The sequence below is a fragment of the Setaria italica genome, chromosome I (genome assembly GCF_000263155.2).
Source record: "Setaria italica strain Yugu1 chromosome I, Setaria_italica_v2.0, whole genome shotgun sequence".
In the NCBI taxonomy this organism is placed as follows: domain Eukaryota; kingdom Viridiplantae; phylum Streptophyta; class Magnoliopsida; order Poales; family Poaceae; genus Setaria; species Setaria italica.
The window spans coordinates 4,577,079-4,603,901 of NC_028450.1; the positions used below are offsets into that span (position 1 = coordinate 4,577,079).

General features: G+C 47.1%; 4 protein-coding genes across 5 annotated transcripts; 2 read left to right on the forward strand and 2 right to left on the reverse strand.

Moving 5' to 3' along the window:
* Positions 1-191: 191 nt before the first annotated feature.
* LOC101772581 lies at positions 192-1,133 on the reverse strand. The gene has a single exon (XM_004951495.1). The coding sequence runs from the start codon at positions 1,131-1,133 to the stop codon at positions 192-194; it is 942 nt and encodes a 313-aa protein (XP_004951552.1).
* Positions 1,134-8,187: 7,054 nt separating this feature from the next.
* Positions 8,188-14,493, forward strand: LOC101772989 (subtilisin-like protease SBT5.3). Of its 2 annotated transcripts, none has more exons than XM_004951496.3 (10): positions 8,188-8,601; positions 8,714-8,811; positions 8,927-9,091; positions 10,274-10,382; positions 12,016-12,610; positions 12,731-12,825; positions 12,921-13,166; positions 13,265-13,379; positions 13,472-13,685; positions 13,780-14,493. In XM_004951496.3, exons 1-10 carry the CDS (start codon positions 8,381-8,383, stop codon positions 14,325-14,327), a joined length of 2,406 nt encoding a protein of 801 aa, XP_004951553.1. In that variant the 5' UTR covers positions 8,188-8,380; the 3' UTR covers positions 14,328-14,493. The 2 variants fall into 2 exon arrangements, with proteins under 2 accessions (XP_004951553.1, XP_004951554.1); XM_004951497.3 differs by having other exon boundaries at positions 8,189-8,601; positions 12,016-12,547.
* A 501-nt stretch (positions 14,494-14,994) lies between these two features.
* LOC101773684 (DNA damage-inducible protein 1) lies at positions 14,995-20,081 on the reverse strand. Its single transcript, XM_004951498.3, has 16 exons — positions 19,892-20,081; positions 19,469-19,501; positions 19,243-19,367; positions 18,573-18,681; positions 18,367-18,483; positions 17,987-18,052; positions 17,526-17,588; positions 17,358-17,402; positions 16,971-17,032; positions 16,631-16,724; positions 16,151-16,243; positions 16,003-16,072; positions 15,762-15,838; positions 15,606-15,663; positions 15,485-15,510; positions 14,995-15,384 (listed from the first exon to the last, which is right to left on the reverse strand). The coding sequence occupies exons 1-16, from the start codon at positions 19,955-19,957 to the stop codon at positions 15,256-15,258; spliced, it is 1,233 nt and encodes a 410-aa protein (XP_004951555.1). The 5' UTR covers positions 19,958-20,081; the 3' UTR covers positions 14,995-15,255.
* A 5,146-nt stretch (positions 20,082-25,227) lies between these two features.
* On the forward strand, positions 25,228-25,869 carry LOC101774350. The gene has a single exon (XM_004951500.3). The coding sequence runs from the start codon at positions 25,353-25,355 to the stop codon at positions 25,599-25,601; it is 249 nt and encodes an 82-aa protein (XP_004951557.1). The 5' UTR covers positions 25,228-25,352; the 3' UTR covers positions 25,602-25,869.
* The last annotated feature ends 954 nt before the right edge of the window (positions 25,870-26,823 follow it).

Here is a 26,823-nt window from a genome sequence, read left to right on the forward strand (position 1 = left end):
GTGCTTGGATGAATTACCAGTGACAAGAAACTTTGATACACTTGAAGTATTCCCTGTTACAAATTTGTAAAGCTGAATAAGCTTTCACTGCCATTCATATTAACAGACCTGTGACTGTGGCACACATGAAAACAAGAACAAGATCATTGCCCCACCCTCCAAATTTCAACGCTGCCCTATATGCCATGGCCTCATTCCGTCCTCCATGCCTGAAGGAAGAAACAGAAGTCAGTCCCTTCACTCTGGATGCCATTCCCTCCGCTGTCCTCCTGGATCTCCGGCGCCGCGCCGGGCTTGAAGACGAAGGCCGCTTGCGAGCCTGGCCCGGCGAAGAGCCAGTCGTGCACGTCCCAGATCACCTGCACCGGCGCCTGGTCGACGAGCACCGTCTCGTTGCCCCGGAACTTCCACTGCAGGTTCTTGACGTGCAGCAGGACGAAGCCGTCGACCGTGACCCACAGCTCCGGGTCCCTGATGGCGCCGGCGGCCGGCGAGCACTCGACGACGATCTCGTGCTCCTTGCTCCTCCTGGCGTCGAGCCGCGCGCGCGCCGCGAAGCTCCGGCGGCCGAACACGCTCTCCCGGCGGCACACAAGCACGGCGTCCTCCAGCGACGGCCGGGACTTGGTCCGCTTGTAGGCGTCCTTCTTGCCGTCGCCGAGGAGGAGGACGACCTCGTCGTTGCTCACCACCGCGACGTAGTACCCGCCGGCGGGCTCCGGGCTGCCGCCGGCGGCGAACTTGGCCCCGCGCAGGTCCCAGAATATGTCAGCGCGGTCGCCGCCGCCGACGTCGAGCGCCTTGTTGCCCTTCTTGCTCCAGAACGGCCACGGCTTGAGCTCCACCTTGTGGGTGACCGGCCCGTCGCCGCCGTCGTCGCCGGGCCGGTCGATGGAGATGGTGAAGGACTGGTTGATGAGGTTCTTGCTCCAGACGGCGGTGACGAGGCGCGGGGCGCCGCTGATCTTGGCGAGGTACACCGACACCGTGGAGCACTGCGCCGCGGCGGCCGAGGACGGCGGCGCCCTGCCGCCGGCGGTGGCGGAGTCGTCGCACGACGTCGCGCCGCCGCTGCACCCGACGTGGTCCTCCATCTTGCTGTACGGCTCGCAGGATTTGGAGCGCTTGTGCATCATCAGAAATCAAATCCTCCGTACTGTTATTTATATATATATTATTAACAACAACAGGATCAAACGCATTGGCATGGGCTGTTCCACATTCGTCGCGTCAAGAACATGTTGGACATGAATTGGGCTCCTCCACGATCGTCGTCATGGGCTGCATGCGTGGGCATAAACGACATGAACGAGCAGTTAAAAAAACAAAACAAAACAAAAAGCGTGGAGAGGAAGAACATCTGGACAGGAAATGAATCAGGAATCGAATAAAAGAAAATGTCGTGAACAGTTCGACGTGAGGAACATACCTTCATGTCCGTTTGCAATCAATTCTTTTTTGGTTCCGTTTGCAATCAATTCTTTTTTGGTTCCGTTTGCAATCAGTTGCGGTGGAGAAAACTCATCTTTTTTTTAGAACGAGGGAATTCCTATTTGGGTGCGAGAAAGGAGGTTGACGGAAACGAAGAAATGACCAGGAGACAGAAAGTAAAAAGGATGGCGGGCGTCTCAAATTAGTTTCTGCGTTTTTACAGGTGGGATGAGGATCTTGCGCATGAGCCACGGCACTGCATTGTATTGTTCGGTAGCTGCTACTATTTGTAGCCGAAAGTTGGGTAGCGGTATTTGGTTCAACGGGTGGTAACGCAAGCGGAAATGGAATCAGACTTGCAGTGGGATTAGGTTAGGCATCACAAGCTTACAAACACAAATCAATTGAAATCGTGTGTTTCAAATGATGATTCCAAACATATCCACATATAGCACAAAGTGGTCAATATCAGACGAACGATAAGAGACCACACTGTGTTTGGATGATATTTTCTTGAAACATTTTTTTTTCCGATGGTGGAGCAATTTGATTGTGAAGCTTCCAAAAAAAAATGTTCCACATTCGCAATCAAAGTGTTGTAGCTAAAAAGCCATCCGAAAAAATTCAAGAATTATTTTTAAGATCCTTGTGTAAGAAATATAATGGTGCAATCGAATTTTAATTTAAAATGTTTCGTTTAAAATTGTATCTTTTCGCATTTGTACGTGGCCTTTTGTTTTCTTCCATCCGGCCCGCTAGGCTGGCGGCTATGTGAGATCCCTCAGCCCAACATGGTCGCACCGAGCCTAAGGAGGCCTCCTTCCTCTCTAAAAAAAAAACTACCAGGCCTCCTGGGTTGGGCTGGGATGTGCAGCAGTTAATGATATGTTTGTTGTTGCTCTAAAAAAACTCTGTGGGCACCATTCCAATCCAGCTTGTGGAGATGCCAGAGTGATCGAAGGTGACGGCGACCGGTCGGACGCCGGCGCTGACCGGCCGCCGCACGCAGGCGATGGTCATACGTACTAGATGAATGATCGGCGTCTTTTGAAAACACGATGCCAAATCGGTCAGGTTACCGTCTTACGGAGCGATCATCTTTTTCTGGATTTGCTCCTAACGCAGACACTTGATAAAACAAGAAGAAGATGGAGAAGATTTGTTTCTGATGCTAAACACTGCTGAATGTAGCTAGCGTTCTCACCGCTCGACTGCTCGAGGTCGCAGCCATGCGAGCTCTGACTCTTTGCGCTGATGGCGGCAGCTGCGGCGCAGATTGATTTAGAAAAAATTATGAAATTTAGAAAAATCAAAATGAACTATAATTTGAAATAAATAGTCATTGCCAAAGTGTGATCGTAGAAACCAACAGAAGCAAGTTGAAGAAAGCAACTGCATGAAAGTAAGCAAGCAAAATATAAAATAGGCTGCCACTTTAAAGAAAGTCACCTTATTAAATTCCAAACGGAACCTGATAGTGGTATGGCAATGTCATGTATGTTGATTACTCGATCAATAATTTTTTTGACTTTTGCAGGCTGCAATCCAAATAAAATCAGAATAATTTATCAGCAATAAGTTGTTTTCACAAGTGCCAAGGGTAAGAACTTTAAGAAAATTAACTCAGTGTATATTTCAATTACCAGACACTAACGCGCCCGGTATTTATCAGCATTAACGTCAGCTTTAAGAACGCACCGAAGACCTCCTTCAGAACTGCAGTTCGTCAGCATTAACTCAGTGGGCATCACCAATCCAGCCAAGCTAAAAGGCTTCTGGAGGCTGCCACTGCCAGAGTGGAGGTGACGGCGACCAGTCCAACGCCGGCGCTGACCGGCCGCACGTACTAGATGATTCCGGCGTCTTTTGGAAGAGAGAGACGAACATTATCGCCAATGCAAATTGGTCGGGTTACGGGGTTGCTCCGATGCTACAAAACAGCTCCAAGTCGCAGCAAGAACGCACGGCGCTGATGGCGGCGGCGCGGCATGGATTGTTGCTTGGTCAGAGTCTCCGCCACCCTGGCGATACATCTCCGCGTCCCCGCCGTCAAATTGCGGCGGCGGCGGCGGTGGCGCAGATTGATGGTGCCGGGTCGTCTGACTCCCGCCGCCGGCGCCCATGATCCATCGTGCTGCGATGCGACCACCGGCGCCTGGAGTGGCCGGGAATTGGAGCTGGACGACCTCGCTGCACGCGCGCACGTTCCGTCGTGCAGGCTCAGTTTACTTTCCTCCTTTCGGGTTGCCCATGCCGAGACTGGCTACGACATTACGTCGTTGGCACGTGCCATCACTTGTCAAAACTCCCAGCTGCTGCAGCGGCCAATATATGGAGTACGTGTAAGTGGCCATTAGGCAACTGTGCAAAGTTTTACTGAACTATCATGTTCATCAATATGAAACTGCATTATTGTTTCTCCGATAATCCACTGGAACTATACCCTCCTGTGGTAATATTATTACTGGTCCTCTCAGCCACTTTAATTTTCTGTAGACAATGCAGTGCCAACTGACATAGCGAGGCAAATGAGTGGATTACTGAAATGACGCTGCTGGGATCTAATTGAAGCTTGAAAGGTTACAGCAAATGAATATAGAAACCCCCAACCGACAGCTAGTATCCTAGAACCGTTACAAGTTAGCGACTACCAAATATACACCATGAGTTGCTAAGTAGATTACAGAGATATTTCAACACAAACGTAATCATTTTGCTGATCCGCGCGCGCGCGCTCGGATGGAAACGAGCACGTTGAATTTCTGACCGCATGCAAAACGACGAGCAGCTGGGTGTAGCAGCAGCGCCGTCTCCGATCCCCGTCCGCCGCCGGCATATGGCGCCGTCGACAGAAGCTTCTCCATCGGATTCGTAGGTAATTTTACGTGTATTTCATTATTAAAAGGCCGCATTTCAAGTGTATTTCATTCATAGGTATCTTATTGCCTGTGTATTTCAATTTCTGTATTTCATTGACAGGCCGTATTTCAAGTGTATTCCGTTCATAGGGATCTTACGTGTATTTAATTTTTTTTCTTATAAATTATCCATGTTCTAGACTGATTAAGACTTTTGATGAGCGACTAAATTAAAGTGGCACTACCCCTTTGGTGGCTTCATGCGCATTGACGTGCACGTGTCTGAGCCGCATCGTGCATGGGGTCAATCAAAGGGTGCTCACCAGTCACCACGTACTACTAGCAAGCTCGCCAGCCGACCGTTCGGCTGCATGCCTGCATATGCTTTGATTGATCCCAACACTTGTCAATTTTTCAGAGTACTTCCACGCTGTTTTATAAACTGTCTTTTTTCCCCTTCTTCTACTAAAATTTATGACAAATATCTTGCCATTCATTTTAAAAAAATATTTGCTAGTGTAACATTATTCTCAACACAAAAGCTAAACCGAGAGGCCTTTTGGTTCAAGCTTAACCCGAAAGCCCTCTTGTTACTTCGTTGAGAGAACGGGAGGAAGTATTTGACATACATTAGGTTGTGGGGTGAGGGAAGCTTCCATGGCCGGTGCCTTAGAGGGATGGCCGTGGGCGGCGGCTGGACCGGTGGAGGAGGCGAGGTGTGGGCGGCAAGGCCAGGCGGTGATGGCGCTGCCGGTCGGGCGGTGGTGGACAACCGGTGGGTTGGGTCAGCGGTCGGGGCAAGCCACCGTAGTAGTTAGGAAGGGTGGGGAAGGGGCCGCGGTGGGGGCAAGCCACCGTAGTGGTTAGGAAGGGTGGGGAAGGGGCCGCGGCGGGTGGAAGTCGTGGGTGGTGGTGGTGGCCGGCGATGGCAGGGAGGGAGGGGCACCAGAGGGGAGGAAGATGACGGCGGGGACACTCACTGGAGATGAGGACGGCGACGTCGTGATCCGTCTCCGCAGATCTGGATGGAGAGGAAGTACGGGGAGGGGAGGGAAGAGGAGCAATGGAGGTTGGGAGGCGACGCCGGTGAGGTGGAGGGTGGCGGCGGTGGGGAAGGATTGGGCGGCGGCGGTGGGGACAAGAGACGTGTCCATTTTTTTCCTGCGCATAAGGTTGGGCTTGACCGGCTATGAGCAGTGCCGCGGGGCTCTCGGCGGATGGCTATCCGGAGAGCCCCTCCGTCTAGTCACCTCCTATTCTCAAAAGGAATTTCATGTTACGACTTTTAATTTGTACGTGAGGGCAAAATTTTGAATGACCTTTTATTTTCCTTTTCCTTGATGCATTTTATTTGAGAGGTCTTTTGTGCGTAATTTCACGTAAAACTGTCGAATCCTTTCCTCGTCAGGAAATTTTTGCTTGTTCTTTACTGGACATGAGTCATGACGTACTCCTGGGTGCTCTAAAAACACGAGCATCACTAAAGATTGTGGCACCTCGCACGTCGACGTGCGTGCGTCCGCGCCGCATCGTGCATGGTTAACCGAATGGTGCTTACCACTCGCTGCTGCCCTGACCGATCGCATCAGCTGCTGTCAACGCGTGTGTCGCCGTGATGAGTGCAATGCACACTCGCAATCCTCCGATATCGTGTTTAAATTCATGGATTTGTTTGGACTTTTTTTGGTTTTTGCAAAAATCTTGAAGGACACCTACTAGCCTAGTACTCCCTCCGTTCCAAATTATAAGTCATTCCAACTTTCTTAGAGAGTCAAAGCATCTCAAGTTTGACCAAATTTATACAATAAAGTGCTAACATTCATGATATCAAATAGGTACCATTAGTTTCTTCATTAAATATATTTTCATAATATATCTATTCGATGCCATAAACTTTTGTGATTTTCTCTATAATTTTAGTCAAACATAAAAATGTTTGACTCTCCAACAAAGTTGGAATGACTTATAATTTGGAACGGAGGGAGTACGAACTAAAGAATATTGTGGTGCACCCAGCTGGATATGTATGATTGCGTGTCATAATTGCGTGCATGGTTGTTTGGAAAGTTCGTATTCTACGCAACCGCGACGACGGAATCTCGACCGTATGATATGCAATACGGTATCGACGTGTTCAATAAGTCGCAAATATGAGGATGGGATCGATTGCTTTCATACGGTGCCATGGTGATTGCAGATTCTGACCGACTACAGGCATGTTGCTTGGATAATAAGGCTATAAGGAATGGGCTCCAGAAAAGGCTTTTTTCCCCCTTAAAACTTATTATCGAGCTAAGAGTTTAACACTTATTTGAAGCCTTACAAATGCACAAAATTTAAAAACTCGCACAGCATTTTCATCCGGTGCTGTAGAACCAATTTTTCGCTGTTGGTATATTTTAGGAACGACACGGTATTTCGGTGCTAGAGAAAACGGTAGATTATGCCATAAGTGGTTATATTTTTGACAAATTTAATGGTAGAAATATTTATTATATTTATGGATGGAGAAAGTGTTGACTTTTTCAGGTCCTGTTTGGATTCAGGGGTTAAATTTTAGTCGGCTAAAAATGAGCCCTTGATGATCTAAACAGTGGGGTTAAAGTGGGCTAAAAATTAGCCAACCCCCGAAGTTCATTAACCCTCCAAACCTAGCTAATTTTAGATATGAATGGTAAAAGACCAAAAATATCCTTCCACTAAATCTTACTATGTTTTCCCTACACCTTCTAAGGATAGAATGGACTTTTACCGATAAATAGGCTAAAAATTAGCTCCGGCTCCAAACAAGGCAAAGCTAATTTTAGCCTAATAAAGTTTAGACGTTTAAACTTTAGTTAAGGCTAAACTTCACTAGGGTCAAATAATACAGATGGAGCTCGTAGAAGAAAACAAGAAGCAGCACTTGGAATTTCCATCGTGTACCTAACTTGCACCCTTTTCTTTTTCTTTCTTATATTTACGAAGCAAGAGATAAATAGGGGAACACCTAAGCTAGCTCATTTTACACTAGAGTAACTCTTTCACATAGTTAGATAGTTTCTACTTTCTAGAGTTCACATCGTCTCGATCTATTACTTGACTCCTTGATTTACAATATACTATGTGAAAGGACACACCCCTCAAGTTCACACTTACACCAAACAACAAGATTAATTCTAACAGAGAATATGTGATAACTAAATATAGTTAGAGATAAGGCGCATATCCTCCGGAAAAGAGAGATGTCATACCCACTATCCATCTTGGTCCAAGACAAATCCACCAATTATTAACTAAGTAATGAAAAAAATATATAGGATCCATTTTTTTTCTTACAAATTTTATCCCTACGAGCACCTCTTGGGACAGGAAATGTTTAGATTGATGATCCACAGGCCCGACATTATCGGTGCCTATCACTGAAAAAATAACATCGTTTACTACTAAAATAAATCTACAAAAAGACCAGCACGTGCCGAGTTTAGGACTCAAACCAAAATCGGTATTCGAGTTTGACACATATTTATTCTTCCAGTATCACTTAAACCCCAGCTGGTAGTCACATTTATTTTAGCGAAAAATGCTAACCTGTCACATATCATGTTCTAATGGGATGTTGGCTGTAAAATTAAGAGAGTTGTGATATGGTTTTCCATGTTATTGAAAGTTGATACCAATCCAGTTGATAGCAGTTTTGGCTCTCTCTCTCTAATTCTTTATCCTAACAAAACCGTGGCGATCTTGAGATATAAACCGCAAATATTGCAGCCGATTTCCACCGCTAGCAATTTAATATTGCAGCTAGAAACTAAAAAAAAATAAGTATTGCTGGCTGCTGCTAAGAAAATGGGACGCATCTCTCCCACACGAGATATATCGGCGAAACAAAATAAAACTCGCGCGAGAAGATTATTCTTCCCCGCCGTAACAGACGCAGCCGATCCCAGGGGTAGCCTAACCGCCGCAGCGGGCAGAGTCCACGCGCGCGCCAGAATAACCGCCGCCGCCGCCTCCGCCTCGCCGCGGGCGTACGCGTATATATACCCACCGCGGGCGCTCATGCTCCTGCATCCCACCTCTTCGAACTCCGGCGCGCGCGACTGTGTGCCATGGCCGCCGCGAGAACCATGGCGATCGTCCTCGCCGCCCTCCTCTGTTCGCTCTCGCTCACCGCCGCCGGCGACGGCGACCGGTCGTCGTACGTGGTGTACCTCGGCCAGCACGCGCACGGCGCGGCGCTGGGGACCCACGGCGCGGAGGAGCTGGCGGCGCTGGAGCGGGACGCCGCCGACGCCCACTACGAGCTCCTCGCCGGCGTCCTCGGTGGAGAGTATGGACGCGAACCACGCGATCGCTGGAATTACTTCTTGATTTTTAGACCAATCTGACAGGCACTAGTTACATCCTCTAACAATGGTGCGCGTACGTGATCCGCAATGCAGCAAGGAGAAGGCGCGGGATGCGATCTTCTACTCGTACACCAAGCACATCAACGGCTTCGCCGCCAACCTCGACGCCGCCACCGCCGCCGAGATCGCCAGTGAGTTAGCCTTTTCCGCCGCCGGCCGGCGACCGCCGCTTCTTGGTCTCATCTCATTTATTCCTCGTCCACGACATCAATAACTTTCGACTGGTTCCGTTTCTCCTCTGACCAGGGCAACCCGGCGTGATCTCCGTGTTCCCCAACCGTGGCCGCAAGCTGCACACGACCCGGTCATGGCAGTTCCTCGGGCTCGCCGGCCCCGGTGGCGTCCCCCACGGCGGGGCGTGGAAGAAGGCGAAGTTCGGCGCCGACACCATCATCGGCAACTTCGACACCGGTGAGACGATCCCATCCTTGACACACACACTCTCTCTCTCCACTCCTTGGCCGTTGTTGTCCACAGCCATCGTTTTCGGGGTAGCAGTTGGCGATAAGATGCTGTACCAGCCGATGCCTCCCGCTTAGCTAATCACTCTCCTCGCCAAGCACAAACACCTTTCTTAATCCATCGAACAGGACGGCACTCTTTCCTTGATCCTTCAAAAAGGATTCGCCCTTTCTCTACACCTTTTCCTGCAGCTACTAATCATGGCACTTCTTTCCTGTTTGATCATGAGATGGTTGAGTTAATTTTGACTCAATCAGGATGCTGATGAGTGGCAGTAGTACTTCCAAAAAGGAACATAACCTTTTTTCTGTTTTTTAGCGAAAAATAGTATTGTTGTCTAGACATAGGTGTACTGTAGGTTATTTCGCAGGGTAGTAGTTCGTGTTATTTGGGAAACTGAATTTCACAAATTTGAAAGCAGCGTAAATTGGTTCTCAAGTAGTCGTGGGTGGTTGCACGCCAATTATATTTTGAAGTTGTGTATTAATAGGAAGTGGTTGAGAAATTGACCAAAAACGGGTTTTAGTTGCGGACGATCAGTACAGTGAACATACAATTCAGCAAAAATCCCACCTGCCCAGTATTATACCAACATGTTCGGCCCAGTGGGCATCTAGAAAACCGGCGCTTGGCTAGCTGTCAGAACATTCGACACGACTCATGCCAATGGTACTTCGACCGATAAACGATTAGCATCTCTATCCATATGATTTATCACCTAAAACTTTTGTTTACAGCTAATGCAAACTAAGATGCACATGTCCCGTCTGAACAAGAAACACGGAGCAAGTCATTTACAATGCAGTAGCGCTGCTGGCTTTGCCCATCAACTAGCAAATCAATTGCTTCAGTTCGTGCCATCCAATGATTTGGCACGCTGATGTTCCCGTTCCTCCTAACTCATCCTGCATGCTCTCTGCTCTTGTACCTTTGGGCAGCTAGTAACCACATAGGATTCAGAATTTCAGATGTAGCCAAAGGCTTGGCCATCTAAAGAATGTTCAGTTCTCATTGTGCCTAGATTTTTCTCGCTTTGACTTGAAATGGATGGAAGATGCTTTTGTATTTTGTCATGTTTTTGGAATTTGACAGGCTTTGTTTGTCTCACTATACGCTTTTGTGGGTGCAAAGGTGTGTGGCCGGAATCAGAGAGCTTTAGGGATGATGGCCTGGGACCAGTTCCATCCCAATGGAAAGGAGCATGCGACAAAGGCCAAGATGATAAGTTCTCTTGTAACAGGTAATCAGAGCCATGCAAATACTTTAAAACAAAATTAGGAGTACATACATGTACCACCTTTGGTCGCTAGGATTGTTGTCAGTTAAACCCTTTAAACTTTGACCATAATATAAATACTTTTAAAATCCTATAGATTGACAACAAAATATTGATGTTATTAGATTCACTGTGAAATTTTTTTCCACAATATACAACTCTTTATATTTATAAGAATAAGATTATGTTTTCTCAGATATTGTTAGCCAAAGTGTTACATTGAATATTGTATTCATGCACTAATGGACTTGGATTTGTGACCAGAAGTATATATGAATTGGCATTTCATTTGATGAACGTGTTGATCTCTTAACACACTTTTGACTAAATTCAAGCCTTCTGGCCTCCTATAGTCCTCCGGAAATGAAACTCTATATGCAAGTGCATAGATTCCAACTTTTTCTTTCAAAAAGCTTTGAGTGTTGTTTAGAAACTCTGGTCTGGTCCATTATTGGAGCATATCCAGTGTATGTGATACCAAAAGATTGAGTTGATTGGTTTGGTACGGTGTAGCACTACGAATATTATGGGATTGATCGAGTTGAGACCACCACATTGCACGCATGACCGTGAGTGTGAGACCACCACCAGTTGATGCCTGGGATCAAGCGGCAACGATCATGGGCGTCCATCCATGCATGATGATTCTGCTTGATCCCACTCAATAGTGCTATGATGTTGATTGATGCGCTGTATCAACCTTGTTCTCGGAAAATCTAGATCGGAAAAAGAAAAGAGCCTGAAATGAAAGAGTGGGCTGTAGTCCAATTTTCTGCCTATTGAAAGATTTATTCATGAGCATTTGGAAAGCGTGAAAAAATTATACTTAATAATGTGAAGTATACCTAATGTTCTGCACGTACTGAGTTGGAAAACATAGATTCTTGTTGCTCATGGTTCCTCCCTGATATCGGTAATGCTTTTAGTGACACTATCCATGCCAGTATCTAGAAAGGAAAAAAAAATCCATGTTTAGACCACTTGTACTGTCTTACTACAGCATAGCACTATTGATTTTAGATGTAATAGGCTGAACTTTGTTCTCAGCCTTTTTGGTTTACTGAATATTGGATCACTTCTTCAACTGATGCATGGTTGATATTTTTTAAAAAAAATTGAAGAACTAAACTTGTTCCATGCTTATCCTTTTTGTAATTTTACTAAGTTACAGAGACAGGTGCACCTGAATTTCCTCTGTAAAGCTGTAGTGCATCTTACATGTAGTGGATTTTTATTTCCAGACTAGTAGACAAGCATTCTAGTATTGTCATGCCATCATTTATCACATATCTTTAGCGGAACATTGCTACAAGAAGAGCTAGTCAAACATCTAACAGGTGCTGGCATCGTTTTCAAATGAATTTAACAAAATGCTCTGATTTGCATCAGAAAATCATAGTGAATCATTCGGTTGTAGAGACAAAGTGACGCGTCATGTTAAAACAGTTCTGCAATATCCTGCATCTTTTATTATTCCTCCAAATATTGCAGAATCATAATGTTTCTTACATCCATGATGATGAATTTGGATTCCAAATTACAACCTTTTTTACAAGAAAATAAAAAATAAACCCAAAATTTTATTTCTCTATTGCAGAAAGCTGATCGGCGCACGCTACTTCAACAAGGGCTACGCCTCGGCAGCGGGTGTATTGAATGCGTCGATGAACACCCCGCGTGACATGGACGGCCACGGCACGCACACGCTGTCCACCGCAGCCGGCTCGCCGGTGCCCGGGGCTTCCGTGTTTGGGTTCGGCAACGGCACGGCGTCCGGCGGCTCACCACACGCGCGCGTGGCGGCCTACCGCGTGTGCTTCCCGCCAATCAACGGCAGCGAGTGCTTCGACGCCGACATCCTGGCTGCCTTCGACGCCGCCATCCACGACGGCGTGCACGTGCTGTCTCTCTCCCTGGGCGGCGACCCCAGCAACTACTTCGACGACGGCATCGCCATCGGGTCCTTCCACGCCGTCCGCCGCGGCATTGCCGTCGTCTGCTCCGCTGGCAACTCGGGCCCCGGCCTCGGCACCGCCTCCAACCTCGCGCCGTGGCTCTTCACCACCGGCGCCAGCACCATGGACCGCGAGTTCCCGTCCTACATCGTCTTCAACCACACAAAGGCCAAGGCACGCAACTCCTCAGAATCTCCTCTTGCCAGACCACCGCACAAAAGCCTCACAAAGATTAAGGCACGTTGCATGCATCACCCCTGATTCGCTTTCCACACACGATATGATTAGCACATCAAAGATCCATTTTTTAAGGTAATTAGCTGTTCTAATGGCGTGTTTGTTCATTGATCCGTGCAGGGGCAGAGCCTGTCCATAACAAATCTGCCGGAGAAGTCTTACCCATTGATCGACTCGGCAAAGGCTGGAGCTGCCAACGCAACCACTAAGGACGCGTATGTGCAGTGACAGTTTCCACATTACTCGACAGACTAATTCTATTTTTATCTACTACTGATTACCGGTAATTGTGATGTTTAATGGCGTGCAGGCAGCTGTGCATGATAGGCGCGCTGGACCCGAAGAAGGTGAAGGGCAAGATCGTGGTGTGCCTGCGTGGGATCAATGCCCGGGTGGCCAAGGGCGAGGCGGTGAAGCAGGCCGGCGGCGTCGGAATGGTGCTTGCCAACGACGCCAGCACCGGCAATGAGATCATCGCTGACGCGCACGTGCTCCCGGCCACGCAGATCAAGTACAGCGACGGCCTGCTCCTCTACTCCTACCTCAACTCCACCAAGTAAGCCAACACATCGAGCATGGTGCCATTTGTTGCCGCCCTATCAGTGTTCTTACGAGGCACCGATAATGTTGTTGCTGATGTTTCTGTAACCTAAGGAATCCAACTGGTTTCATCACTAAGCCGGCGACGGTCCTCGGAACGAAGCCGGCTCCGTTCATGGCCGCCTTCTCGTCGCAGGGGCCCAACACCATTACCCCCGAGATCCTCAAGGTTCTTGCAAGCTTTCCGACTGACCGATCCTCCTTGGCGAAAGCTCTCTACGATCGACGTGACATTAACTTGCAATGGTACATGTGTTGCAGCCGGACATCACGGCGCCCGGTGTGAGCGTGATCGCGGCATGGACCCGGTCCAACTCGCCGACGGACCTCGCCTTCGACCTGCGTCGTGTGGCCTTCAACTCGGAGTCCGGCACGTCCATGTCGTGCCCGCACGTCTCCGGCATCGTTGGCCTCCTCCGCACGCTCCACCCAGAATGGAGCCCCGCCGCGATCAAGTCGGCCATCATGACCACCGGTAAGCCACCGCCGCCGCCACTGTCAGCCAATGAACGCTCGCTCCTGCAGCTCTGACTGACAAAGGCACACGCCACGCCATACTATGAACGCAGCGATGGAGATGGACAACAAGGGGGAGCTGATCCTGAACGCGTCCTCGTTGCCGTCGAGCCCCTTCGGCTACGGCGCCGGCCACGTCTCCCCGGCCCGCGCCATGAACCCTGGCCTCGTCTACGACCTCGGCGACGCCGACTACCTCGACTTCCTCTGCGCGCTAAAGTACAATGCCACAGTGATGGCCATGTTCAACGGCGCGCCCTACACGTGCCCCGGCGAGGCGCCCCGCCGCGTCGCCGACCTCAACTACCCGTCCATCACCGTCGTCAACGTCACCGCCGCGGGTGCCACGGCGCGGCGCAGGGTCAAGAACGTCGGCAGGCCCGGCACGTACTGGGCCTTCGTCGTCGAGCCCGCCGGCGTCGCCGTGTCGGTGACACCCAACGTCCTCGAGTTCCGCGCCAAGGGGGAGGAGAAGGGGTTCGAGGTGAGCTTCCAGGTGAAGAACGCCGCGCTCGCCAAGGACTACTCGTTCGGCGCGCTCGTCTGGACGAACGGGAAGCAGTTCGTGAGGAGCCCGCTTGTGGTCAAGGCGTTGGCTTGATCGATTGAGCTCCTCCTCGTGTAGGGTTTAATTCGAAAATTAGTTTAGGAAGGCAAAGTGTAGAGAGGGTACATTGGTTCGTTCTGTTAGGCAGGGAGGCTGTTAAATTTTGGCCTCTAATTTAATAAATTATAAGAAAATTTAAGTGATCGGTTGTTTCAGATTTTTTGTATCGTCTTGTCCTTTTACTCATGCTGTAGCACAAGAAATAAAATTAACCGACCCAAAAAAAACTTAATATTCAGTGTGAACTTTTTCACTAATTAGAAATCCCTTTTTATATATTGTAATATTCAAAATAAATTACACCTCCAAGTTAATTTTGACTTTGAAAAGTCGAATATTCAAATATTTAGCCCAACAAATCAAACTTTTGACTTGACAATTGACATATTAAGCTTTCCCCTCTATAATCCAACTTCAACTTCTTAGTAGTGAAGGATGCTGGATTCACTGATATCCGATATCAGTGAGCATTATTCCTGCGTCTAGATTGCTCTAACATCAGAGTATCTAAGTGATTTGAGTACTGAGTTAAGCATAGGTGAGAACATTCACTTAGTCTGATGTACCATTCTAGACGCAGAAATGAAGAACTGGCCTGGGAATTTGTCATTTGTCCACCATTTTTTTGCTCGTTATCACAAAACACCCAAAACCCGGCAGATAAAATAACAAGAGAGATCTTCACAAATTTGTCTGCATTCAGGTGTCTATCAGTCTATGTATCAGGTACAGAAAGAAAGAACGTTTGTTCTCACAAACAAGAGAAAATATGGAGCGTCTATAAATGCAAGCCTTTGCAGTGGACGAGCAATGGCCTAGTTTTCCGAAGGGAAGCCATCTCTTGAATCACTTTTGTATCTGTCAAATATTCAACCCTGGGAAAGGGTTGGGCAAACAGAAAGAAAAGGCTGCTCTCGGGGTTCTAACCACCAAACAAGAACGCAGCAGCCTGCTCCTCGTTCCCGTTAAACAGCTTGAGCGCTTGTACAACAGATGCTCGGTCGAATCCAAGTTCCGCGAGCTTTGTGACTTTCGCTTCGAAATCTCCTCCCTGCTAAGAAGAATTTAGTAATGGTTAGGATAGATGCTATTCAGTAAGACACTAAAGCAAGCATTGAATTAACAGGTACAGAAAGTGATCTTGACTTCACCTGTGGAGGATTTGCAACTGGGGCTCCTGCAAGTAAAATGAAAGTGTCGTTTTAATTAGTACAGTTATCTGAAGATACTAGTTCTGTGGCAATCATGAGTACTAGAGAAAAGCAAACTAACCTGCAGGAGGGGTCCGTTGTGGCAAATCAGGAGTCCCCTCGCGTGCCTTTGATGATTCCTGTGTTATATTAAGTTAATAAGGATATGCCAGTGATACATATCATAGTTGAAGAAAAAGCAAAAGCTGCATCATGCAAAGGTTGTTAGTTTGCTTACTCCGGTTGCTTGGCCGAGAGAGGATGCTAGCTTAGATAATTTCTCTTCATCTCGTATATGTGCAGGGATGTCTTTCTCTGAAGATGCAACAGTAGACTGATTGGTAAATTGCAACTTACAAATTGAATCTATGAATAACAAGATAAAAATGTAGGAAATTTTAAGAATATATAACATTCAGCTCCTTCAGTATCTTATTTCAGTAGAACACCTCATTGAGAACTACAGTGAATCCACTAACCTTGTAAGAAGGGCACTGAAACCTCACCACCTCCCACTCTAAGAACATTGTCCTTTAGGTCAATCATGCACTACGTAGGAAAACGAAAAGCATGAGGCACAATCAGTCAGGTGCAGTGACCTGGTCCAAAAATTACTCATACAAATACCTGATGTTTTCGCAGCATATCAAGCCCAAATAGGAATTCCATATTGGGGGCATCCAAGACAGTGAAAGAACAAGGATAGAATTGTTGCCCAATCTATCAAATATAAGCTGTTAGTCAAATATTCAATGCATTTTGAACAAATGCATGATATATGTATCAAGAATTTCATAAGCACTGAAGTTTGTATTCTGTATACATCCAAGAAAGATTAAGATCTTGGCACTGACTCAGAAGGCACTAAAGTCCCTTATACAGTTATAGGAGTGAAATATGGGACTTTGGCTTTGGTTCATCCATCTCATGGAAGAACCAAGGTATTCATAAACATTTTTATTTTTTCTTCAAAAGATATGAATTTGGTAATAATTGTATGTATAAAATGACTCAAATAACATTGCAGGAAGGATGCTTAAGTCATGCTGTTGCAGTTCTCAAGTGAAAAGTTGTAAAGCTAAGTGAAATCATAACAACAAAACATACCTTTATTGGAGCTACATGTATTCTTCCCAGTATCTCCGATTGACCGACTCCAACAGCAACCCCTCGGTACCGCTGATCAAGAAGCCTCAACAAACTGCTCAAAGCATTACAAGATGTAATAATATATCTACATACTGCAAACTGTACATTTAAGTTCACTGTCAAGAGATAGTGATTTATTTATCCTCTTTAAATAGTAATAAAATTCCATGTTCCTTGACAAACTAAGGTTGCTATCTAGTATCCTTGGTATTTTCTTGCTGAATTTCAGAAAAATCATGGTATTATTACAAATTTAAGTCAGAAGAGTTCCAATCAACTGATTTATTTATAATCATACCCGCAACGTTCAGCACAACTTTTTGATATGATAGTCGACTGTGCTCCACTGTCAACAAAGGCCTGCAGATGAAGAAAAAGTAAAGATTCCAATCATCGCTACATCATAGTAATTCAACCAACTATTGCTTCTATCCCAGTAACGCAAGTTCATGAGGAGGCGACATTGCCGACACAGCAAGGAAAGTTACAATCATGATAAGATCATTGGGTAGATAGTATAGTTACCAAGTATATCAGTTAGATTAACATTAAATTCAGTAGGAGTTACCAGCAAAGTATATGCTAGTTTTCTGATATTTTGAATCTCATATGAAAAATACTGTTCTAAGAACAGTCGGTGCTCAATTGATTATATTGGAACAGATATATGAAATAGTTTTAATACCTTCAAAGGTACCCCATTGACCTCCATATCCACATACAGCATTACCTGGTATAAAAAGAAAGTACTGCTTGATTAGCAGATGCTACAAAACATAGAAAATAGAGTAGGATAATACTCTTCTTCTCAGGAAAATGATAAAGGAAGAGGAATGGACTGACTAAAACACACCACTCGAGCAAATGCTTCAGGATTGTGCTCTAAGGCAGCCTCCCAGTTTTCATCGATACCTTTCTGAAATAGTGAATTGGACAACAATATCAAAACGTAACCAAATAAATTCTCTGCAGGAAATGAGGAAGAAAGTATAAATTACAGGCAAGACTAAAGACACAACAAAGCTTTTGGCATTCCCATTTTGGTATATAAAACAAAATGCTCTGTAGCAACTCAATATTCTATCAAGAATCTGGCAGAAGATGCATGAAGAAGGGAAGCTTTTTTCCTGTCCTCTACGCACCATCCTGGACTACATCATTCTAGCTTGCTTATTTATTCTTATTATTTTGTAGTAAGCATCCTTAACCATTAGATGTTTCATGTAATGATGTTCATCATGTCATATTTTCCAGTGATATATGAAAGAAACAGTCATAAGCAATATGTGTTATCCTGAGAAAAGTAATGCCTACCTGCCGAATTGCAGCTTCAATTTTCTTCTGAGCTTCGACATCAAAAGGATCAGCATACAATAAAGCCTACAAAAAGCAAATGTATTAATCATTTGACCTGCTATGATCAAACAAGTTAGGAAAGCAACATAGGCAAGAGTGAACATGAAAAATCAAGCCGCAAAACGGTGAACATATCAATCTGGTCAAACTTGTAGATTAGTTTTCACGGAAGTATAGGAAGCAGCAAGAGATATTTTCTTCAAACACATGGAGTGATTCAATTATTTTCTGAAACAACTGAAAATAAAAATTGCAAGTGCTCTCTTGCTGATCAAGCGGTACTTTTTTTGACACGATCTATTGCTGAGTGAATAAAAATTTAACAAAGAGATCCTCACAAGTTCTTCTTCCTGTTTACGTTTCAGTTCCATTCTCTGTTGGTGGCGGGACCGCAGGATATTCTGTAGCTCATTGATGTCATCTCCAAGAATAGCTTGTGCTAGTTGCGGATCATTCTGCAAATCAAGACAACATTGTTTAGAAGAGCATGTTGTCTCCAATTAATACATGTTGGTAAATAAATGAGGCAACACGAAAAGATTACCTGAAGGAGCTGTGCCATAAGTTGTGAATCACCTCGAACATGTTGTTGAAAAGCTTGAGGATTTGCAGCTGATCCATCAGGATTTACCTTTACAACATCCTGGGATGCCCTGAAATTTTTTTGTCCAAACAATTAGGAGAAAGCATTGGTGCTTTGGTGGCATTTGGATTCTTGAGATTAGTTGAACTAAGAAAAGCCACAGCATATGTTTTCAATATGATGCCAATCCAGAGTTCTGTACCGAATAGCTTTGCATCTCTTTCAATACGATGCCACTAAATCAGAAGAAAGCGTTTGTACTTTGGTGGCATCTGATCTTTCAGTTTAAACAAGCTAAGAAAAGCAAATGCATCTATTCAACGGATCCGAATTCTAAGCCTTGATAAAGATGTCTACAGGCAAACTAAATACAGACAAGCAAATCACCTGGACACCAAAAAGGATAAGAAATCATTTACTTGTAACAACCTAAGCCCTTTTCTTGTGCAAGAAACTAAGGGACAACTTTATGTGATGTAGCAACTACTAAGGCCAGAAGCATTACATCATCAATAAGCAAAATGGCAGGAATCTTGTTCAGCCTCTCAAGAAAGCCCCTTACGAAAGCGACAACTATATGCAGCACATGCCAATTAATCTACTTATACACCAGAAAGGCCAGCAAGGATACCTATCATTGGAGGGAAGCATCATGACAAGATCACCATCCTGGACCCCGACAGAGCTAAGCTTCTCCGAGTTTTGCATCTCCTTCCCATTGAAGTGAAGCTGCTGCTGCCGCAGCGGCACACGAGTCTGGTCACACAGACACCCAAAACCAACAATGTGAGATCAAACAAGTGACGGCGAAAGCTTGTTCAAGCAGGAAGCTCAAACAAGATCCCAGCCCAGCTTACCTCCACCTCGAGGAGCGCCTTGAGATTCTCCACCTGCAAGCACATAGGCCAAACGATTTAGCCAAAAGAAGCAAAAAAATCACAGCTTTTGCATCGAGGCTCAAGATAGCTACATGACGCAGGCAGAATTGGACGCGCGGAAGGGGATCGGACGGGCGGATATCTCGATACGGACCCAACCACCACCAGAATTAGCAAGGAAAAAAAAAGATCCCGCCAATCTGTACACCTGAACACGAGAAATCACGCTACTATGACCGAATTGCTCATCGCCTTTCAAAACGCGGGGTCACCCCTTCCAAAATTACAGATTATTTCCAACTCTCCTCGCGGATTCATCACCAAATTCAGCGAAACGGGCCAGCCGTGACAAGAGTACAGATTGAGATGGAGGTGGAGAGAGGATGGGGCGGGCGGGCTTACTGATTCGTCGGGGTCGACGTCGAGAGTGAGAATCTGCTCGTCGGCGGTCATCACCGTGACCTTCATCTCGCCGCCGCCGGCTGGAATCGAACTCGCGGAGGGAGAGAGGGAGTGGGGGGTTGCGGGCGAGATGAGTCGAGCGGAGTTGGAGTCCACCGTGTCAGTTAAAGCTGGGGCTGGGGCCTTTGGCTGACCGCTCGAGGACTTTGGAGTTTGCTTGGAGAGTTGGCAAGCCAAGAATCCGGTGTATATCAATGATCAAATCGAATTCACAGTATCCGAGTAGAACTGTACAAGTGCGATTCGGTATAAAGTACGGGTTGGATTCCGAGATGGACCTCTCCTTTTCCCGGTGTTTTACTTTTATCCGTTTTCCACATCCAAGCCCTTTAACATTTAAAACAATTCATGAGTTCGTAGAATTTATTCTATGTGTATATGTCTCAGAAAATATGCAACTTTGATTAAAAAATATGAATAAAAAAGTTCGTTCAAATATAATCGGATCTTGTTGTAAAGCTTTTATGGTTAGAAATCTAATTGTGCAATCGGAATTTAATTTTGATGCTCAGTTTAAGATTCATAGTAGTTTTAAGTTACAAACGATTTTGCATGTAAGATGATATCAGCATTTTTGTCTTTTCTTACCTGCATGCACCGGCTCTGCGACAATCACCAAAGAAACAGTCTTATTAGGCTGAATTGTGGCCTGCTAATCGCAGCTTCTCCAATCGTACGTGCGGTGATAAATTTAGAAGGCGGCAAGCCCAGATTTGTCACCTCTGGTGACGTATAACCGCACCCGTCCGGCATGGGAATAATATGTCCGCTTGTGTCCTTAGAAAAAAAAATAAATGTAAAAGTGTAATGATGATTCACGTATTTATTCTTCTTCCATCCAACTTGTAATGCTCCTATGCTGCCACCACAATTGTTTCTTCAAATCTTCAAGACACATTGCGGCCTGATTTTCGATTGAAGAAACAATTCGAACAAATCCGACTTGTCTCGTGGAATTGTCTACCACATTATGGCACAAAGTTTCCGTATTGTATTTTTCTTTTGTTGCAACATACTTCAAAGTAGCATTGTGGATGAAATTGTCGGTACTGTGTGCTCAGGATCGAAGACTTATGTGCCGCCCGAGAGGGAATACTGGGCATAGGGGTAAATGTCGGATGTCGAGCTCAATCGAAATGGAGGGCCAAGAAACTAAACATGAACGGGAGATGGACGAAAGCTCACGCCGGTGGCTGGCTTGGTTCACCTCTAGTGGAGAAGGTCGGTCACTGGTTATCCTTTTTGCAAACGGAGAGGAAGACGGTAATAACGGCGGAAACATTTTGAATCAAACGAGAGAACTCGTACGCGTGTGGAGGGGACCACTACCAGAGAAAACCCTATTACTATCGGTTGGGAATTCTTTTTTATACCGGTTTCGCAACAGGTATTGCTAGTTCGGTAATAAGGGCACCTAGTTCGGTAATAAGGGGTCTAGGGTATTAAAAAATTAAAAAAATAAAAATTCGCTGCCGCCCCCCTCCCGCCACCCTCCACCACGGCCCTTCGCCCGCCCGCTCCGCCCGCCTCGCCACTCCCGCCTCCGCCTCCGCCTCCGCCCCTCCACGGCCCCTTCGCCTCCACCCTTCCACCCCACCTTCGCCTCCGCCCCGCCACTCTCTCCGCCGCTCCACCTCTCCGCCCCGCCGCCCGCCGTCGTCGTCGCCGCCTCACCTCGCCCCACCGCTGCTCCTCACTGCCGGTGAGGGGCGAGCTGAGGGGGAAGGTAGAGGAGGAGGAGGAGGAGGAAGCTAAGGGTGAGGGGTGCTAGGTGAGGAGGAGGAAGCTAAGGAGGAGGAGGAGGTCGGGCGAGGAAGAGGAGAAGAGAAAGCTGAGAGAGTGAGAGAGGAGAGAGAGATAGAGGGGGGGGGTTGGAGACGGATAAGAAGCAGAGGCAGCGGCAGGTGGAGGCGCTTTAGTACCGAGTGGGGTTCCCACCCGGTACTAATGTGCTTTAGGGTCTTTACTAGCGGGTGGAGGCTCCACCCGGTACTAAAGAGGATCACGGGGGTTCCTTGAGGATTATCTGTTAGGTCCGGCTCATATTAGTTATTTTTCTAGCAGTGGACAGAGCTGCATGAATGCATCTAAAAAATTCTCCTATATGTCCTACGTTCAGGGGCGGAGCTACAGCTTCGCATCGGGGTCAGCTGACCCCAACAAATTCTGATAAATACAATAGAAATTAGTGTTGTTAATTGTGTCTTGATGACCCCATCATACGATAAACATGACCCCGGTGAACTTTTGGCCTGGCTTCGCCCCTGCCTACGTTTGATTACGGCTCCACACTTTCGCGTGTTCCAAACAGCCTCATGTCATGGTCGACTACTTAGCCTTAGTCTGAGCAGTTGGACAAAATATGCGACCATTTCGACCCGCTCGATCGATCCTTCGATCCATCTCCACCATCGATCACGAGGACCATCCGGCGGCCCTGCCATGCACGGCGTTTGGTTGCCGCCATCGCCTTCCGTATCAGCAGCTGTAGCCTTTAGTCAACCAAAGACCGCGCGGAGATAGATTGACCCGGCTGCCTCACGTCTGCGCCGGCCAAAGGGGGCCAACCCATCCGTGCCACGGCGCCAGTGACCGTCCGCTGGACCGGTCGCGGGTGCCAAGTTTGACATGGCCCGGGGGGAAGTCTGGGCTAGACCGTAACGTAGAGTCCTGTCGCGCATGTCAAACCTGTGTGATGGGGCAGTAAAGGCTCGGAGAGTCCAGTCCAGCCTCTGTGCCAAATCTGTGTGCTGGCTGGGTACGTAAAAGCGAAATTACGAAGGCCAAATCATTAATGAATGGATGCCAATCCTCCCATTCCTTTTCTTTTCTCCACCAAGGTACCCTTTGGATCCCTTTAAATCCAAATAATCCAAACAGATCCTAACAATCAAATAATCCACTAACGATCCAAATAGATCCCGACTAAATTTTAGCTGTAGCTAAAAATCTTTGGCTTGTGTTTGGATCCCTGAGCTAAACTTTAGCCCTTGTCATATTGAATGTTTGGACACTAATTAGAAGTATTAAACATAGGCTAATTACAAAACCAATTTCACAACCTCTAGCCTAAATCGCGAGACGAATCCATTAAACCTAATTAGTCCATGATTTGATAATATGGTGCTACAGTAAACATTTCCTAATGATAGATTAATTAGACTTAATAGATTCGTCTCGCGATTTAGCCTAGTTTTGTAATTAGCTCATATTTAGTCCTTTTAATTAGTATCCGAATATCGGGGGATCAGGATCCAAACACCTGGAAACTCCCAACTCCACAGCCCGAGCATCGGGGGATCAAGGCGCACTGTCTTCCGCGCCGCCGCCGTACACCCTAGCGGCACCCACCCCGCCAGCCCCCGACGCGCCGCCACCGGACTCCCCATCCGTCCCCGCTCCGCGCCGTCCGCTCCTGCTTCCGCGGCGTGGCGGCGCCCGGCGGCCGACCGTCGGCGTCGTCGGGGTCCGCCTCGTCGTCCTCCGCCGCGCGCCGTCGTCCCGCCCGTCGCCGCCGGCCAGGGCCCGTCGCGCCGGGGGTCGCCACCGCCATTAGCAGTCGGAGGTGGGGAGCCACGCCGGGAGATGCGGCAGCTCCACCTCCGCCGCCGGGGGCCGCCGCTCCCTCGCGGGGACGGCCCGGGGCCGTCGCTCGCTGCTCCCTCGCAGGGGCCACCTCGCCGCTGGACGCCGCGGCGGGGCTACCCTGGGCGCCCTCGCCGCTCCACGCGGGGGCCGCCGCTCGTCGCTCCCTCACGAGGGGCGCCGTGCCGCTTCCACGCGGGGGGCGCCGCTGGCCGGACGCCGCGCCGGGGCTATCGCGGGTGCCCTCGGCTAAAGTTTAATCATCTGGCTAAAGTAAAGTTTAGAAGGTGGATCCAAACAGCACCAAAACATCCTACCGAACACTAAAGCTAATCAAATTGTAGTTAAACCATCTTTATCATTCAGCCAAACGGAATATCTACCTGCCCCTCGTCCATTATTGGAGCACTCTAGCTAGCACACTGCCACGCCACCAAACGGCTCCTCCAGACTTCCAGAACTAAGTATATTACTAGTCAGCGGTTTCATATATCGTTTCATTGACGTAGTATTTTTGATGATGTGGAGGAAAGAGAAAGAGGTCGTGATTTCGTGAAACAACCGCTTCATAAGTTAAATTGTAGGACTATGAGACAACTCAACAATAATTGTAAGAGTTATTGTTGACATGTAACTCATAATATTTTTTTCATATGCACAAATTAAGAAATTATATAGCTTACTAGAAAAATTATAAGATAACTTATTGTACGGGTTGTCTATTGAAATCTCTTAGAATTACGTGTCAAAGATTGTCTATTAGACGATGCACTTGTTCCAGCAGATGCGACAGTGCTCCCCGTGCGTAAAGGATTCTAACGAACCCTTTTGAATGGGAAACGAAGGGGTGTTTGGATACCAGGGCTAAAGTTTAGTCCTGTCACATCGGATGTTCAGATGCTAATTAGAAGGACTAAACATGAACTAATTATAAAACTAATTGCAGAACTACTATGCTAATTCGTGAGACTACTCTATTAAGCCTAATTAGTTCATGATTTACTAATGATGGATTAATTAGGCTTAATAGATTCGTCTCGCGAATTATACTCCATCTATGTAATTAGTTTTATAATTAGACTATATTTAATACTCTAATTAGTATTAAACATGCGATGTGACAGGCGCTTGAGCCAAACACCCCCGAAGATATAGGTGTTTGGTTCCTTGCCCTAGACTTTAGCCCCCGTCACATCGAATATTTAGATACTAATTAGAAGTATTAAACGTAGACTATTTACAAAACTCATTACATAAGTGGAGGCTAAACGGCGAGACGAATCTATTAAGCCTAATTGACAATGTGTTGCTAATGATGGATTAATTAGGCTTAATAGATTCGTCTCGTCGTGTAGCCTCTATATATGCAATAAGTTTTACAATTAATTTATATTTTAGTTCCTCTAATTAATCTCCGATTATTCGATATATGACACGGGCTAAATTTTAGCTCGAGAAATCAAACGCCTCCTAAAGATTTGTATGCATCATTTCGCAAATTGTCGCCGGTTGCAGCGCAGGAGCAGAGCACCTGGTTTTATCCGACCAGCACGGCAGGGCCGGACAGGGCGGTACGCGTGGAAGCTTCCCCGTGCGTCACCTGTCGCCGCCGCCCGACGAGGACCGCGACAGCGCGCGCGCATTTAATCAGCGCAGCGCTGCGGGTCAATTCGCCTTTATAAGCCACGACCGCTCTCAGCTCGCCGTCTCCCCCTCACCTTGTGCGCTCCGCACCGAGCAGCGACCAGCAAGAATTCTCAGAGAGACCAAGGCAAGGCAGCGAGAGAAAGAGAGAGTGAGCGGCAGAGCGTTCTACATGGGCGGCGGCGGCATGGTGTTCGAGCCCCACGCCGGCGCGGCCGTCGGTGGCGGCGACGTCGTGTTCTGCGTCGCCATCGCGCTCCTGTCGCTCCTCTCCATGATCATCTTCGCGGCGGCCGCCGGGGGCGAAGGGAAGCCGCGGCGAAGTGGGCGCGCCAGCGGGCCGGTGTTCGTCGGCGGGAAGGGCTGCGGCTGCGGCGGGTGCCGCGCGGGCGCCGGCGTCTGCGGCACCTACCTCTCCTGAATCCTGATCGACCACGCGCACGAGCAGAGAGCATCGGCGCCGCGGCCTCGGCGACCGGCAAACCCAGGCTCGCCGGCGTGCACGCGCTGTACATACACACGGCACTGCTCTAAACTTTCCTCTTTTTTCCCCCTTCTGACTTTCTTTTCTGAGGACTGTCCTGCTTGGATATCATCGATCAGTGTTGCTCCTAATAAACACCATGCTGTAATTATAATTTCATAATCTAAAAAGAGATGGAACGCTTTCTCTTGAAGATTATATATCTTTCCTCTCTCCATGTTCGTGCTGCTCGTGATTTTTGTGCAGTTTGTGTTGGATGGAATAACGATTTGATCGTTCTGGCAAGAAATTGAAGATTATTTCTTTCAGAAAGGGATTTGAAGATTAGTTGCAAGCATGGAACACAAGGATAAGGATGTCCAAGCGCTACTCCTACCGGGCAGATTAATAATCAATTAAGAAACCCCGGGAGCTTGACACCGAAACAACAGTTGCGACCAATTCACCAACTGCTTCTTTCTTGGTGTGGGTTCGGGACTACTCCGCTCCTGTTTGGTGAATAGTCACTCTAGTGTGAATAGTCTCACTCTTGCTCCATGGGTGGGGCTTTTTTCGCGAGCTACAGTACCCGCATACAATTATTGGCAAGCAACGTCTATCGAAAGCTCCGAGGTAGTCTACTAATCGCACATGCGCATGGCCGATCATGTGTAGAGGAAAAGGGAGAGAAATTGCTGAGCACCATATTTTGTTTACAACTTTAGAGTTTTATTAAGAGATATTAAGAGGAAAGAAAATAATTGCAGTACCCTAGGGCGGTCCTAACAAAGACACTACATGACAATGCCATGTCACGTACACACTACGTAAGAAATTATAGCTCCCTGTGCACAATATATATAATTATGGCTACAAAACAAACTCATGCAATCATCTTCCTCCTCTCTCCTTCAATTATCTTCCTTCCCACATTTTAAACTTGTCTCGGTATTTATGATATATATCCCATTGGATTTTAGACTATAGACTTGTCACGTTTGCGTTGTTAACAAGACTGAGAACTTGGTAATCATAGTTAGTGGGTGTTATTGGGATGAAACTCCTCTCTTGTCTGATGAAACTCCCTTCTCCATTCTCCTAAAAGGACTTTGATGTCGCCTAGAGGGGGTGAATAGGCGAGTTGACCAATTCTTCAAAATTCACTCCACTCAGCAGCACT

Excerpts from the sequence above, each read along its gene's own strand:
- LOC101772581 (XM_004951495.1), bottom strand. The coding sequence starts at position 1,133 with ATGCACAAGCGCTCCAAATCCTGCGAGCCGTACAGCAAGATGGAGGAC.
- LOC101772989 (XM_004951496.3), top strand. The coding sequence starts at position 8,381 with ATGGCCGCCGCGAGAACCATGGCGATCGTCCTCGCCGCCCTCCTCTGT. Across the intron at positions 8,602-8,713 it reads GCCGGCGTCCTCGGTGGAGA|CAAGGAGAAGGCGCGGGATG; the intron begins GTATGGACGCGA and ends TCCGCAATGCAG. Across the intron at positions 13,686-13,779 it reads GTCGGCCATCATGACCACCG|CGATGGAGATGGACAACAAG; the intron begins GTAAGCCACCGC and ends CTATGAACGCAG.
- LOC101773684 (XM_004951498.3), bottom strand. The coding sequence starts at position 19,957 with ATGAAGGTCACGGTGATGACCGCCGACGAGCAGATTCTCACTCTCGAC. Across the intron at positions 16,725-16,970 it reads AGTTGTGCTGAACGTTGCGG|TTTGTTGAGGCTTCTTGATC; the intron begins GTATGATTATAA and ends TGCTTTGAGCAG. Across the intron at positions 15,839-16,002 it reads TTCAGTGCCCTTCTTACAAG|AGAAAGACATCCCTGCACAT; the intron begins GTTAGTGGATTC and ends TTGCATCTTCAG.
- LOC101774350 (XM_004951500.3), top strand. The coding sequence starts at position 25,353 with ATGGGCGGCGGCGGCATGGTGTTCGAGCCCCACGCCGGCGCGGCCGTC.